Raw genomic sequence first — 15,890 nt, forward strand, 5'->3', positions numbered from 1 at the left:
CAAGTCGTTCCCAGCAAGGATTATCGCCCTGCTTGGCTCCCGGCCCGGCAAGCGCCCGCTAGCCCTCAGCGCGCCCGGGGAGCCCGGCGGGACGGGGCCGCCGGGGCCGCTCGCCCGGCCGGGAGGGATTTCTACACTTCCCGGGATTTACACAACTCTCCAACGCGCGCTCGTGTGCCCGGTAACAACTCCCCTTGCGGCGCCGCAAGAGGGGAGACCGGGGCTGCTGCCACCGCCCGGAGCTCTGGAGCATTGGGCAGGGGGCTGATCCGGCTCGTGTGTTACGGGCGGGAGGGGAGCATGATCTTCCCAAATGCCCGGTGAGAGACGGACAGCGGGGCGATCCCGGCCGCCCCTCTTCGTCCGGCAGCACCGGAGGGCTGGGAACCCGGTGCCGCTCCTTCGCCCCGCAGGGCGAGCTCCAAGGATGCTCGGAACCCCGCGCTCCTCCCTCTCCGGCCCCGTGCCGGCTCCGCTCCCGCCTGCCGTGAGGCGAGGGCGGCGGGGCCCCCACCGGCCGGCCGCCCGCTCCTCCGCACGGCTCCGCGCCCCGCCGGTGGGCGGCCCCCGCCCGTCACCCTGGGCAGGGCGGGCCTTGCCGGGGGCGGGCCGTCGGGCTTGAGGCTGTGCCGCGGCGTGGGAAAGCGCCTCAGAGAGGGTTTGCTCTGCTGGCGGTGCGGAGCCGTGCCCAGCTGTGCCGTGCCCGGAGCCCCCCCGGATTTATTTATCTCTGCCCCCACGCCGTGCACACGATGAAGCGACCTTGCGAGGAAACTACCTCAGACAGCGATATGGACGAGACTATAGACGTGGGGAGCGAGAACAACTACTCGGGGTAAGTGGGACACCCCCGGGACCGCGGTCTCCGTCGGTGGCGCGGGCCGGGGTGCGCCCCGAGCTGGGGCAGGGCGAGGGGGAGGCCCGGACACCCCCTTGGGATGAGGGTGGGAGGGCGGCGGCCCCCCGAGGGCAGAGCTTATGTCCCCCTCAGGTCAGCTGGCAGCTCGCTCATAGCCCACCAAAAATTAGCCCCGCGCTCGGACTGCCCGAGCCTCGACATTACGCGCAGCCCTCGAGTAGCTTTGTGGATCACCGGGCTGCGGTTCATTAGCTCCGCTTAATTTGCCATTTGCAATCAGACTTCTTCCAAAATCGCTCCCGATCGGGCCGAACAACCTAAAGGAACGGGCGCCAGTGGGAAATGAGCCGTGGAAAGTGAGCAGGGATCCTCAGCAGCTGAGCTTCAGCAAACCCGCCGTGCGAGCCGAGGGCACGCAGTGGTGTTTGCCCAGGGAGGGTCGGGCTGGGCGCGCTGCAGGGACGCCGAGGGGCTTCAGGGTTGCTCCTGCCACTTTAGAGCTTCATGCACCAGAGCCCCATCTCATCCTCATCACTGGCTAAATGAGTATTAAAAGATACTAATTTTTTTATTTTTGGTGCAGTCATGATTAAATAAAAGCAACTTCATACTCGAGGGTAGTACGCTTTTAAAAGCAGATTTTGAATTCTGCTACTGGACAATGCAGAAAGCCAGGCTGGGCACCTGGCATCCTACTTGAGCATCTGCTGACTGCGTAGCAATGGGCAGACACGTCAAAACCCAGCAGGCCTGGCAGAGGTTGTGTCATCGGGTATGTCCACTTACCACTGCTGTTGCCACAAGGTTCGTGTGGATTTGGGCCTGGTTCTTCAGCCTGTACTTGGTAGGCAGGACTTTACATGCAAAGAAAATGAAATCTGTGCTGGACAGTGAGCTCAGAAAAGGACTTTAATTCCAACAGACTGCTCTGTCAATTCAAAATGTATGCTGGGGTAGTAAAAACTGAAATGTATCCCTGTCTTCAGAAACACTGTGCAATGCAAGGCACATCCTGGAAGCATTGAAAATGGCATGAGAGGCACTATGCATGCGTAGTATGGTGACCTAAGGTGTCTTCAAAGAGCAGTGTCAAGTTGTGCAACACCTGACATACTTTTGTTGCTTCGCAGGCAAAGTAATAGTTCTGTCATTCGATCAAATTCCCCAACAACAACATCTCAGATCATGGCCAGAAAGAAAAGAAGAGGGGTATGTTTCGTTTAATTATTTTTGCATCTGACAGTTTGCGTGTGTGCTGTGGTTTTGCCCTTAATTTTTTGTAAACTTAATGTGTTTTGTTTTTTTGGGAATAGATTATAGAGAAAAGGCGCCGTGATCGTATAAATAACAGTTTATCAGAGCTGAGGCGGCTTGTGCCAACTGCTTTTGAAAAACAAGTAAGCTTTTTCTTTTTTTAAAATATAAATTCTGTATCTCATCTGGCAATGTTAGTTCTCTTGTAAATCTCATTAAAATAATACTGTATGTGTCCTGATCTGGCACAAAGCAAGCATTTCAGTGAAATGCTTTGTTGTGGCAAAACTATTAGAAACATAATTCATTATAAGGCTGAAAAACATTTCCATTCTTTGGCTTGTTTTTCCCTTAAGGGTAACTGTGTTCATGTTGCCTCTGTTCTTTCGATGAATTCCAGTAGTGGTTTTGTTAAAAATGTGCTTTACTGCATATTAAATAAAAAATGAAAATACACAAACCCAACACAACTCCCCAAAGTTGTTGTCCCCAGTACGCAAATTAGCCTTCTGTCTAAATCTTCAAAATATAATTTACTTTGCTGCTACTTTAAGAGACCATTTTTTTTCAAATATATACTTTCCATTGCAAACTAATCAGTCCAGTTTCCTGAAAAGAGAGCATAGAGTCTGGATTATTCGTGTTTTAAGATGACCTTTTGGAACCAGTGCATTAGGAGGTGGAATAGGCCCGTGTTGTGTGAGGTAGTGAAGTCAGTGATATATTCAGACTTTCAGCGAGAAAGTATTTAGTAGGAAGTCTGGAAGGATGCAGTTAACTTTGGCTCAGCTTCTTGGTCATCAAATTACAGACCAAGAGCTTTAGAATACAATGTTTTGTAAAAAAAGAAAGGGCATTTTGGTTTCTCCATTCAAATTCATTTTTTTCCGTATCCTGAATTTTATTTTTTGGGCTTTGATTCACTTTTTAGCCTTGTTCCTGTTTTGCTAGAAGTGTCTGAAGATCTATGGATGTGTGCAAGTGACACTGTGTTTCAGTAAAAATGAAGCATCTGAAAATAAATAACCTGATTTCCTTGTAATAGTAAAATAAAAAAAACCCAGAAAGTAAAATCTGAGAGCAGGACTGGGAGGTGGTGAATGCAAGTGCTAACTACGTGGCAAGCACCGCACCATGTTAGCCCTGTTTCATCCCTGGCCTGAACAGGAGCTGGCAAAAAAACCACCAAAACTGAAGTATTGGTTGAAAGCACCACTTGTGTCACCTGCACTATGATTTTTAGTAACTGGTTGTTGTCACTGTGTCTTTGCATTGGTTCTGGCAAAACAGTGACAGGGATATTTTCAGCTAGATAAACAGGGGCAAGAGACAACAGTTTTTTGTCCCATTTTATTGTTTATTTCTTGAAAACCACAAACATTATAAAACAAGTCCTACAGAGCCTTTGGAAATTACCCAGCACCATGCAGTTTTTAGCTATTAGTCACTCTCACTGAGGCGGCTTTTACTGTGTCTGTGGAAAAGATGAAGTCTGAGAAAACTACAGGATGTAGTTGCATGTTAAATGGGGAATTCTGACCAAAAATTCACACGCGCATCAACCTTGGTATGAGGAAAGCGTTGAAAGCAATAAGCGGATTGAAAAAAATGTTAGTGCCGTAAAAATGAGCGTGTGCATTTTTTGAATCAGAAAGTCCCACCATTTTCCTGCAATATGCCAAGGACAAAGTCATCAGTCTTTTCCCAGCTCCTTGACATTCAGCTCACTGGAGTTTCCAAGTTGGAGGTTTAGTTTCGCTTCCGCCTCCCTCCCTCCGCAAGCCACGGTGCTGCTCCCGAGCGTGGCAGAGACGAGCACTCTGAAAAAGGGCCGCACAGCACCATGTAAGCTTTGCCCAACTCAAACTTTGCCAACCTGGGTGAAGTTGGCAGTAAGGTGGCCCAGATGATAACTAGGAGAAAAAGACTGGCTCGCAGGATGCGATCTGGTGATGACTGCAGCTTGCACAGCCCTGATTTTAACTGATGCCAAGGGATGATCTCTTGCACTGGAATTTGTGTCGTCTGGGTGTGCTCCAGATATCAAAGGAAATTCTACCAAGCAAAATAGTTTTATTTGTACATTGATACACTAATACTAATACTGTCTTTTGAATTGTTGTATTTCGTACTTTTCCAGTATCTCTTGTAGCTCTGTGAGCCACTCTCAGCATCAGAAAAGATTTTTACTGACAGAGGAGCTACACTCTTTCACACTATTTAGTCCTTGCAAAAAAGGCATCTCACTAACTTAAAATACTGTGGACCATGTGGCAGTTTTTTTCAGTCAAAAAATGAGAATGGAATATTCAACAACCAAATGACATGTTGAAAATTAATAGGCCATGAAGAGAGGGACAGTGCTGGGTGTGTGTCTGCAGGGACACCTACCGGTAATAGCACAAAAAATAACGTTTCAGCAGGGTCTTAATCTATGGCCACACAGATCCCTTCTGCCAGCTCTCCACTTCTGTTTGTTGTTAAAAAGGAAGTCCAGATAGTTGCGTATTTCTCTCATTTCATGAAAATGTCATCTCTACGCTACCTTCAAGGGCAGAGCTGTGCTGAGATATAGCCCTAATAAAGGGAAATTAGGGAGACGGTATTAGTTCTTAGACAAAGTCTGGGAAGCAGATGCTCACGAAAGAATTAAGCTGAGAATGTCCTAATGATAGGGGAAATTGAAACCATAAGGCTGAGCTCAGTGGAAAGTATATAAAATTAAAGTTTCTAGTACTCGTAAGCCTTTCTTTATATGTGTGTCTTATCTCAAAGGGATCTGCCAAATTAGAAAAAGCGGAAATACTGCAAATGACAGTGGATCATCTGAAGATGCTGCAGGCAACAGGAGGGAAAGGTAAGGAGCCAATGATTTTTTTTTTTCTTACAATATTTGGGGAATCTCATAAATAAAAGTGCTTTGAGGAGCTGTGATAGGCGTTTCCAGATTAAAGGAGTGGAAATCAATGCTAATGGCAGGATTGAACTCGTGGGAAAGAGCTACTGGGACAAAAGAAGCACTTGACCCTGGGCTTGTGTTTGCTTTCATAACACTGTGGGAGTAAAGGCTTCATTCACAGGCAGCCCAGTCAGAGATTTGTTTGGGGTTTCCAAAGAGCACTGAAATCTGCACAGGGAGACAAAACAAATACACAAACACCAAACATAAACAGGAGGTTTGTGGCAACAATTGTGTAGCAAAAAAACTGATGCTAAACCTCATTATTGAGCCGCTATACCAAAGGAAGTGAATGGAGAAGAACTTTAATTTATGTTGAAGTATTTTCTTTGTTCTGAAAAGACTTTCCAGTTCCAGGTTAGACCATCTCGTTCACCAGAACCAATCCCAGACTTGCTCTATGCAGCTCCAGGTATCTGATAAAGTATGTGGGCAGACAATGCTCTCTGCACTCACATTTCTGTGCTGTATTTGTGTGTCAGAGGCTGGCATAGCTCCCTGTTGATGGGTGCTGGAGTGACGCAGTGGCTGCACTTGCTGACCCATTAGATCAGCCAAGCACCGGGAGTCGAGCGTACCTTGCTTGTGCAAGCTGACAGTCCCAAGGCTGGAGGCCAAATGGTTTCAGCCACCCACAAGGTGTTCTGTGTAGTCATGATTTTGGAACTTGGAGAAAAAAAACTTGCTGGCATTCCATAAGCATGGTGCCACGTCCCGTGCCATCAACTGTGATTTTACTTCAAATTGTTGTAATGGAAACCAGCTGATTCTTCACTCACCCAGTATGCCGTATAGGTAGAAGTAGAGGCTAGAAAAGAAACTGCTGCTTTCTCTCTCTTGCTTTTTTTTTTTCAATCAAAGTTTTTAGTGCATGACTGAATTATGCTCCTTTCCATACCTTGCAGCAATTAAAAAATCTCAGAATCAGTGCATGCTTCACAGCAGATGGCTATAAGAAAGCATGTTAAAGGCTGGTGTTTTGTTATTTGTGAAAATTAACACCGAGCTGACTTACGTTTTTTCTAGGTGTGAAAGAGTTTTTTCTAGGAGTCCATTTAAGCTTAAAATTTATGGGTAACTTGTTTGATAAGAGATCAAAGGAATTTTTTTGCCCCTCAGGAAACAGATACGCCTCTTGATTCCTCAGAAAATGTACAAAATTTGAAAAGGAAGTTAATGTACATATATGAAAAGTCCTTGAGAAAGCACAATAGTTGACTAAAGCTATGCTCTTGAAAATTATGAAACACCAGAACTGATCATGGTCGTGCAGTCTGTATTCAGGTGATTCAGATCCTCCGTGTGTCTGAGTGGTGGTGCTGCCTTTGAAGGTGTGGTTGCCTGCTGGTGTTCCACAAGCTCTGTCTCCCTCACTGCATGGAGCACACAGTGCTCAGCTGCTGAGGGAAGCGGTGGCTGTTTGGCTTCATCCTCCCCACGCCTCCTGCGGCTCAGCTATCCCAGCCTGACCCCCACTTCACGCTGCACATTGTTCCTCTGAGGAGCTGCAGCAGCTCCCACCTCTCCGATGTTTGCACTGACAGCGGGACGGCCAGGACGTGAACCCAAATGGAGACCTAGTTTATCAGGAAGCTTCCTTCCCCTGCTTCCCCACCCCAAAAAAGTATGCAGGGGATTTTTTTATAAATGGGTCGGGTCAGGTGGCTGAGTGGGGCAGGGGATGAAATGCCTGGGATGAGAGCTGCGGGACATTGAGATGATGTTGGTGGAGCCCAGCCTCTGGCTGCAGTTGGATAAGCTGGGTGTTGTTAGCAGTCCCAGGTCTTGCGGTCTTCTCTCTTTCTTGGTTGGTCTCTGCTGCCATGTCTCTCCTGCCCCAGCTGACACCAGCATAGCTGTGGCAGTGTGGGGAAGGATGAAGTGTTGCGTGCGGGGAGAGGCAACGCAGGCTTATTTCTGCAACTGCCTTTCACACCATGATCCACGGTGGGTGGCCCATCACAATAACACCCAATCGCTTCGCAAATAGTACAACTTTATCTGCTCCTTCTGTCCTAGAGATAAGAGTAATCTCACTGCACAGATTAAGAAACTGTAAGAAAAAAGAGGTTTGAGAATTAGTACTGGGCAAAGTTTAAGCTTGCATTTCCTGCTCACTTAAAATGTTTGACTTTGCAATCTAACTAATAGTTTTTAATATAATTTCTTCTAGTATTTTTAAAGTAGATGTTTGTTTTATTTGCAAGTATAGTTACTCCCACTTTGTAATTCATCTTGTGAGCCAGAAGAGGTTTTTTGTATCAGCAAAAAAATGAGTTTCATCATTTTTACCAGGGTCAAACACTTACTACTGAAGAAAGGAGAAATGTGTTCTGATACTCATATGCTACCCTGCATTGAGATCTGTCCTATTCCTCACACAAAAAGGAGGACATCCATGATGGGGAATGGATGGGACTTGGCAAGTCAGGATGGGGTTGGCTGCTGCTCAGTACACTGATCCCGAAGTGGGCACAGCAGAAGAAAACCCGACACGACTACTGTCCCTTCTCTGATTTTCAGAGCTGCCTGGGCAGGCAGGCGGATGGCTCTGAGGTTCTGTGCAGACTCCGCGTTTCTGCCGCCCTGACGCAGGTGTGGACAGTGGTCTCCTGTTCACATTGAGTTACTATTTTGGCCTAAGGCCAAGGCTTTTTGCTGATGGTGCAAGCAAGCAGAGGGGAGGAGTGATTTGTCAACAGTGAGCTGCCTGCAGAGAGCTCAGTGTGGTTTAATTGCAGCTTCACTTCAAATGAATGAGTGACACCTGGGTCAGTGCATGGGTTCATGTAACTCAAGTGACCTGTGACCTGCATGCAGTTCAGGTGTGTTACCAGGACAGATGAGGTAAAACCAGGAGTTCCTGTTCACTACAAAACACTGGCATGTGCACACATTGTAGGATATTCTTGGGTTGAGAAAGAAATGAGAAACAACATTTTTAAGTCTCTCTCAGAAGGGGGAAGCCAGTGAAGGGGAAACCGGGAAAAGATAACCATCAAAACATAATGGAGCCTGGGAGTCCCAGCTCTCATCTACCCTCTGTTTTCATGTCTCGGCCACCATAGGAGACTGAAAGGGAGCCAGGATCACCAGGGCTTTGGGATGGCTTGTCACAGAGCCAGCAGCTCAGACTCAGGGGAAGCTGGTGACAACCACATCCCCCACATTTCTTCCAGTCCAGAGGGAGGGAGGCCGGCAAGCCCTGGCTTGAGCCGAGTGCTCTCAGGACTCCCAGGCTGGCTGACTCGTGGCCAGAGCTGGGAAGTGGTTTTGGCTGTGTGTCAGCCCCTCTGAAGCTGCTGGAGGTCCTGGAGCCTCCGGCACAGAAGCAGTCCCCACGCCAGGCTGACTGGCACCCAAGAAGGTACCCTGCTATCTCACCACAGCTGGCACGCCTGGCCTTTGTTTCTCAGGAGTTCACTCAAACCTTTGGTGGCAGTGGACCTGGCAGGAAGAGAGCTGTGAGGAGTCAGCGCCTGCGGATGGGAGTCCTCAGCTCCTCACACTCGTTGGATCTGCTGGCTGAGACAGAGTTTCTCTCAGGTTCAGATGAGCAAGTAGACCTGCAGCAAAAGTGCCATCGCAATTTGGCAAGATGGAGTGTATGGTGGGCAGGGACTTGGAGCCACATCGATAAATGTGCCCGAGTTAATTCTGTAATGTGGACATGCAGCAGCGGAAACACTTCTTTCTAGCTTGAAAATTGATTCAAGTGAAAAAAGCCATCTAAAGTGCTAGCATTTTTCAGCAAGGCGGAGATTATTTTATGACAGAGTAAAAGGCATTTGCTGCCACAACTTTATGCACTGACACACATCACAGCCATGCATACCTAAAAATTTTCATTGCTAGTGAGAGGCAAAACACAATTCCAGCTTGAGAGTGGATAGATACCGTTCCCCCAAGGAGACAACATTTAAGCTAAAATAGGAAAGTTCCAAAAAGTAGAATAGGTTTCTGTGGTTGAAGGGCTGCAACTTAAAGAACACAAGATTTTCTGCTCAACCCTTTTAGAAAGGGAGTATCTTTTCATGTGCATTTAATAAGACTTTTTTTTCAAATGCTTTTTTGTCCCAAGCCTGTGGAGCTCCAGTTGCTGTTTGTTGAAATACCTCATGGGCCATATGACTGTCAGTCTTCCATCTCCAAATTAGCAATGGCATTACATAAAACGTTTTCTCAGTAAAGCTTTTTATTGTGTGTGTGCAGAGTCATCACAAGATGTTTTTTGTTTGTAGTTAAGCAACACCGTATGTCATATTGTCTTAATGACTCTGTGAAGTAGATGGGACCCCAGCAGCAGCTACAACAACTATCTCACAACGTCAAGAAATAGTTTGAAAGCGTTAGGATGAATGCCAGTGTCGGGAAGAAAAGGCAGGGTAGTACATGCAAGCTCTCTGATCTCCAGCCTGTTTCTTTGTGTGGATAAGCATCTCATTCACACATACAGGATCAACACTGCACTGCAGCAGCTTGCTGAGGAATTTCAGGAGAGGCATCATGTATCTTTTTAAGTGTCTTACGGACTTAATTCTTTTCATTTGTATATTGTCTGCGTAAACAACTGCAGCTTATTACATTACAGGGATGGTCACAGAGATCATTTACAGACCAGAGAACAAACTTCTCCTGTTGCACATCTTAACCCATAGATGGCAAACGGGAGATGCGGTGGCCGAGGCAGGACTGGGTTGGCCAGCTCTACATTCAACACGTATTTTGCCCTCCCCTTGCAGGTTATTTTGACGCTCATTCCCTGGCCATGGATTTCATGAGCATCGGCTTCCGAGAGTGCTTGACAGAAGTGGCGAGGTACCTGACATCGGTGGAAGGTCTCGACACGTCCGACCCCCTGCGCGTTAGACTCGTGTCTCACCTGAGCACCTGTGCCTCTCAGAGGGAAGCTGCTGCCATGACCTCCTCCATGGCCCACCACCACCACCCCCTGCACCCTCACCACTGGGCGGCCGCCTTCCACCACCTCCCGGCCGCTCTGCTGCAGCCGAACGGACTGCACGCCTCGGATGCTGCCCCATGCAGACTCTCCTCGGACGTGCCCCCGCACGGCTCCGCCCTGCTCACCGCCACCTTCGCCCACGCCGATGCCGCCCTCAGAGTCCCCTCCGCTGGCAGCATCGCTCCCTGTGTCCCTCCTCTCTCTACCTCCCTCTTGTCCCTGTCGGCCACCGTTCACGCCGCGGCAGCAGCAGCCACAGCTGCGGCCCAGAGCTTCCCCCTCTCCTTCAGCGGCACCTTCCCCATGCTCCCGCCCAGCGCGGCCGCCGCCGCCGTGGCTGCGGCGACCGCCATCACCCCTCCGCTGGCCGTGTCAGCCACCGCCAGCCCTCAGCAGGCTGGCACCGGGGGCGGCACGAAACCCTACCGACCCTGGGGGACTGAAGTTGGAGCCTTTTAAGTCTCCCCCCACACACACCTCTTCCTACCGCAGCTCCCTCCTCTCCCTCTCAGCACACGTGCATGTGCTCACCCCCAGGAGCCCACACATCCCCGCACCCACACCCGGCCTCCGGGGCTCGGTGTGGCCTCCCTGCTCAGCCTTCACCCAAAGGGCCCGAGAGGTGCCGGCCAGCCCAGCCAGGAACGGCGCGATTATCCTCACTGCAGGTGTCGGAGAGAACATGGGGAGACACCTTCTTCTTCTTCGTTTGTCTTGCTGGGGGCACCTTGAACGAGCAGCAGTGGCTTTCAGAACAGTGTGACCATGCCGGCATGTAGAGGTTTCCTGCAAAATACGTAGAAATACGTAGGCATTAGAACTAATAGTTCTCCAGCTATGCATCCTTGTTTGGCAGAGGTGAGGGATTGCATCTACCAGGTCTCCCCAGGCTAGAAAAGGAGTTCCAGTTTCATAAGTGCCTGACATTGAGAAAATAATAAATAAATATATATGTGTGTGTGTGTGTTCTGCTAAAACAAATAACATTGCACAGGTATGGAAATGGTTTGGGAGAGAGGTGAAATTCTGCATTCAACTTCAGAACTAGGATACTTTTCCAGGGCACAGCATGCTCTTGAAGGGGAGAGGTTTTTCTAGCCAAAAGATTGCCGAGGAAGAATGTTTAGTTTGACAGGCCTAGTTCTCGCTTCCTTAGTTCACTTTCTTTGTACAGACTTGCCAAATTGTGACGTCTAGCATAGCATTGGTAAAAGCAATTATCTTATCAGTGCTGGGATTAATGAACGTTTCAGCATAGCCTGTGAGCCCTAAGGCACCCATTTTTATGGCTTAAACATGGTGCTAGCTCCTATCTGCACAAACAGTGAATTTGTCATGCACCCAGAAGTAACTGCCTGTTTAAAGTGTGCACACTTGGATACAGTTGATTCATGCCAATACAAGACACACTCAGTGTTGTAAGAGTTCAACTTAACTTATTTAGCTGTATTTGGACATTTACTTTTAACTGATTCAGTGCAAGATCCCTCTTCCTTTCACTATCATCTTCTGGGAGAATGATCACTCTGGGTATGAATGAAGTTATGGTAGGGACGATTTTTAAATTGGCTATTAACATGCCAACATTGTAATGTGGGTTTGATTCCAAACCAAAATGAATGTATTAATGGGATGTGAGTAAATTATTTTGTCAATACCCAGATAACTAGTGCTGCATAAAATGGTTTGCTTTCATTTTTTATTACAGTGACTTAAAATAACCTAAGTATTTTAATACAACCAGTCAAGAACTAGAGATTTTATGTAAAAAAAAAAAAAAAAAAAAAAAAAGAAAAAACACAGCATGTATTATTATGCACTTGATTTCTCTGCTGTGTGGAGAAAGCAATAAGCATTGAAAATGTTAAACATTATGCAAAATATACTTTAAAATATTTGTTTTAAAAATACTGTACCTAGTCGGTCTTTTATGCATTACCTTGTTAACCTTTTTTCTATGCAAAAGTCTTTACATATCACTAATTAAATGAAGTCCTTTTTGACTGCGTTTTATGAATGATTTGTTGCAGTATTTGTTTGCTTTTGAGGAATACTTGTGGACTCAGAGTTGTTTTCTGCCCCTGGTAGCAAGCCTGTTGGCTGCTCTGTATTCTTCTGCTCCCCTTGCTCAGCAAGGAAGGCCATCTTGTCCAGTGTGCCCTTGAATAGGCAGGGAAAAACAGCAAAACAGCATTGGTTTTCAGGCTTGCAAACTGGCTGTGCATTGATGGTATGGTTAATGATACAAGTTATTCTGTATCTGTTATTTAATTCTGTTAATTAATTCTGGAGAGCCCCAAAAATCATTGGGGTTTCTAGGTCCAGCTTTGCGAAGGGTTTAGAAGGTGAAAATGTTAACCCAATGACATAATTCATCCTTAAGTAAATGGAATGAGAGGAGGAATTTTTTACTTCAAGTTCTGGTCTTCTAATTTGAGAGTTCTCACTGAGGCAAGGGTTTGTTATGTTTCATCAGACCTGCTAAGCCCCTCTGTGGAAAGCGTGTAAAGCTCTGCTTATAAGGATGGGGACAAAGTTTTACACGTTTGAATGCCAAAAAAACGGCTGGCAAGATCACACTACAGGCAGACAGACACAAATGCCTCAGCAGCCTCAGTTGGGTGGCTCACTCCTTATCATCCTTTCTCCTAAATATTAAACCTGGAATCCATCCCTGCCTCAATCAGCTGGTCTCCGGCACTTAACTGAGGAGGGGTTAGCATTCACCTGAAAAAATGGACAAAAGAGGAGGAAGAAGGCTTGCAACCCCTACACTGTTAATCAACCTTGATATTCTTTGAAAGCTGTGTTGTTTGGGGGGAATATGACTTTTTTTTTGTTAAGGGCAGAAATCTGTTTCAGCATATTTAGCAGCATACAGATGAGGTATCATTTCACTTTCTAAATGTGTATTTTCAAGAAAAAAGAGGACATTAATGGCTGGTAGATAAAAAGTGGGTTTATTTGCATGAAAGAGTAGGTTGCAGCCCTACTTTAATGTAAGCTGTTAACTATTAATGTAACCTACCCTGAAAAAGCCTGGTAGGAGGTCTCCCAGGCATGTGTCACCTTAAAAATAGGCACCCACTGACTTGGTTCCACCTAAGGTCTTGATGTGCCTCAAAACAGCATTTGTTTCCCAAAATGCAATAGTCTGACTCATTCTTTAAAAATAGAAGTTTGAAAAGACACTAGACACACACCATGGATAGATTTGTGCAGCCTGTTCGTGCTTATGCCATTTTCACTTTCAAAAACCAGGCCAGATCCATGAGTTGCTGAGGTGTCCTGAGTTGCCTGTGTGTCCTGAGTGCCTTTTAGTCTCCACTATTTCTTGTTGCATTGTCTTTTGGTTTGGTTTGAATCAAATCACCTAGAGGACATGAGTAGCCCATCCTTCAAGCCTGCTTATTCCCATACTGTTGGGAATGTTACCTCTCTGAGAGCAGATGAAGATTTTCCAAGTGAGAAATTAATGATGAAGACACGTATTTCATGTTGGAAAGACATCAGAGGATAATAGCTTCTGATGACTTTGGTTGTAGCTGTGCTAATAGGTCAGAGTTGAAGGCATCTATGCAGTTTTTAAAATAGGGCAAGGGAAAGCTGTTTTCTTGGCATAACTACATGCAAAAGTTAGCACTCGTGGCTGTGCACATGCAACTTTACTTCAGCCCTTTTTCTATCTTCATTGTCCATTCAATGATGAATGAACCTGGCTGAAGAATAAAGTCAGAAATTTATATAATTTAAAAGTAGATCGTGACACATACTACAAGAACACAAGTCAGGCTGCTTGTTCAACAGTTAGCAGTTGGCTTTGACTAACTTTTCAATGGGTGGGTTTGCAACTTTAAATTCCAGTTATCAAGAGGATCAAAGCAGGTTATGCAATTTCCTAGAATGTTTTTCTTAAAAGGAAAAAACTAAAAACCAATTCTGTCACTCAGCATTAGCAGGCTCGAAACCTTAGCCCTCAGCAAGGCAAATAGAAAGCATTTAGGCTGCTGAGAGAAGATTATTACCCTAGAGAGGAGACAGCCAATTGAGAGGCGGTGCTGCCTGTTCTCCCTTTGCTGTGATTGCAAGTGGAGGAAATCCGGCATTAGGTATTGCCTAGAAGAAAAACCGGCTATTGTGGCTGAGGGCTGAATGCATATATTCAAAATAGAATAATTGTCTCCTGGCTGTGACTACCTCTGCCTGAACAACTGCCAGAAGGTGCCAGCTCATGCTGCTGCCTCCTTAGTGTGAACCTTCAAAATGTTTGTAGCTATTTTGAAAGATGGTAGTTCAATCAGGATATCATGAGGTAAGCCTGGCACATGGATTCTGGCAAATTCTTACGGCTATTGTAAATGAGGAATCTACAACAGGAAAAGGTCACAAGCATCTTTTAGTCAAAAGATACATCAGAAAATACGGACATGTGAAATGGACTTTTACCAGCTCTGTAGTGATCAGCCTCATTAGTCACCTGCTTCTGTAGGCATGGATAGCCTGAGATCACACAACAGAGGATCTGAGGGATTGAATTGGTAGTTTTGTTCAACTTTGAGAATAGATGAAAGAATTGGTATAGCTTTGTTTGCAAGCTTCATGTATCCAAGCTTCATTTGTGTGAGGCCACTTCATGAACCTGAGTTAGCTTTACTCAACACTGAACTTTCTACTTGTGCTCTGTTTCTCTGCTTCACCATTTTACACAGCAAATACTTGGACACTAGTGTGTGAAAGTCTCAAAGGAATGAGTGCAGCAGCACATCTGATCATAACCAGAAATGATAAGTAGAGGAGCACCAGGCAGGTGCTAGAAATGCTGAGATCTCCATTCAAGGGCAAACCAGACCTCTCCTGATTTATAAATGAGATAACATTTTGAGAGATTATTGACATAGTTCCCTTTTTTGGGAGAAGGTTTGGTTGGTTTTGATTTGTTTTTTTTATCCTGGTAATTGCTACTACTGGAACTTGTAAAGTGCTATGAATGTGCAAACACAATCACACAAACACACTTAGTCATCATTCAGCTGTCTAAATGTTTGCCATGTCCCAAGTTGGGCTCCAACTATCACTTTGGACGAGGTAGGTCTCACTGGTGTCCTGTCACCTCTGCCATTCCTGTGCATATGCCTGGGAAATCCAAGTTGCTTAAGAGGCAAGGCCAGGCAACTGAATTTCTCCCTATCTTGCATCATCTTTGGAGATATAAGATTTGAAGCTTAATAATATTTTCACATATGATCTAATTTTTTCTAAGAATCAGACTCCTCACCAGAAGAAACAATAGAACAGAATCAAAATAATTTGGTGATAATGCATTATCATCTATCACTCCCATAAAACTAAGACCAGTCAACACTTGAATCAACATTAATTTTAGAAGTTCTCTTAATGCTCTGACTTTAGCAGTGGTAGTGATTATAAGAAGATGTCAATATAATTTGTTTTTAAAAAGGATATTTTTCTGCATTTTTGGTGGCAATGTAAATCTGGGACACATGAATTAGTGTTGTACCCTAGATACTCAAATACCAGAAGCAAAAGGAAGTGATTATGGGAAATAAAATGAAACATGTCTTCTTGAATTACTTTCAAGGTCTGAAGAGGCAGACTTCTTTTTTACAGATATACAACTGCCAATATCGAATTCAAGCAAAGCTAAACGTTTTAGACAATGTTTGAACAGTACTATTACTTATTCTACAGGAAAGTCCTTCTGAGTTAGTGGCTGAATTTTATTTTCTGCTCAGTTCATTTTCAGGATTTTTCTCTTCTACAAAGAAAGTTTTCAGGATGAAAAAATACTTTGATGCAACACAGAAATTGTGGTTGCTAGGAAATTTCAAATGCTG

The 15,890-nt window shown here is 45.6% G+C and overlaps 1 protein-coding gene across 1 annotated transcript; it reads left to right on the forward strand.

Annotated features, from left to right (window-relative positions):
* The first annotated feature begins 529 nt into the window (after positions 1 to 529).
* On the forward strand, positions 530 to 12,055 carry HEY2 (hes related family bHLH transcription factor with YRPW motif 2). The gene is made up of 5 exons (XM_086876977.1): positions 530 to 835; positions 1,990 to 2,068; positions 2,173 to 2,256; positions 4,889 to 4,970; positions 9,815 to 12,055. Exons 1-5 carry the CDS (start codon positions 753 to 755, stop codon positions 10,492 to 10,494), a joined length of 1,008 nt encoding a protein of 335 aa, XP_086733103.1. The 5' UTR covers positions 530 to 752; the 3' UTR covers positions 10,495 to 12,055.
* The last annotated feature ends 3,835 nt before the right edge of the window (positions 12,056 to 15,890 follow it).

The sequence above is a fragment of the Cyanistes caeruleus genome, chromosome 2 (assembly GCF_971803275.1).
Source record: "Cyanistes caeruleus chromosome 2, bCyaCae1.hap1.1, whole genome shotgun sequence".
Lineage (NCBI taxonomy): Eukaryota > Metazoa > Chordata > Aves > Passeriformes > Paridae > Cyanistes > Cyanistes caeruleus.

Excerpts from the sequence above, each read along its gene's own strand:
- HEY2 (XM_086876977.1), top strand. The coding sequence starts at position 753 with ATGAAGCGACCTTGCGAGGAAACTACCTCAGACAGCGATATGGACGAG. Across the intron at positions 2,069-2,172 it reads CCAGAAAGAAAAGAAGAGGG|ATTATAGAGAAAAGGCGCCG; the intron begins GTATGTTTCGTT and ends TTTTGGGAATAG. Across the intron at positions 2,257-4,888 it reads CAACTGCTTTTGAAAAACAA|GGATCTGCCAAATTAGAAAA; the intron begins GTAAGCTTTTTC and ends CTTATCTCAAAG.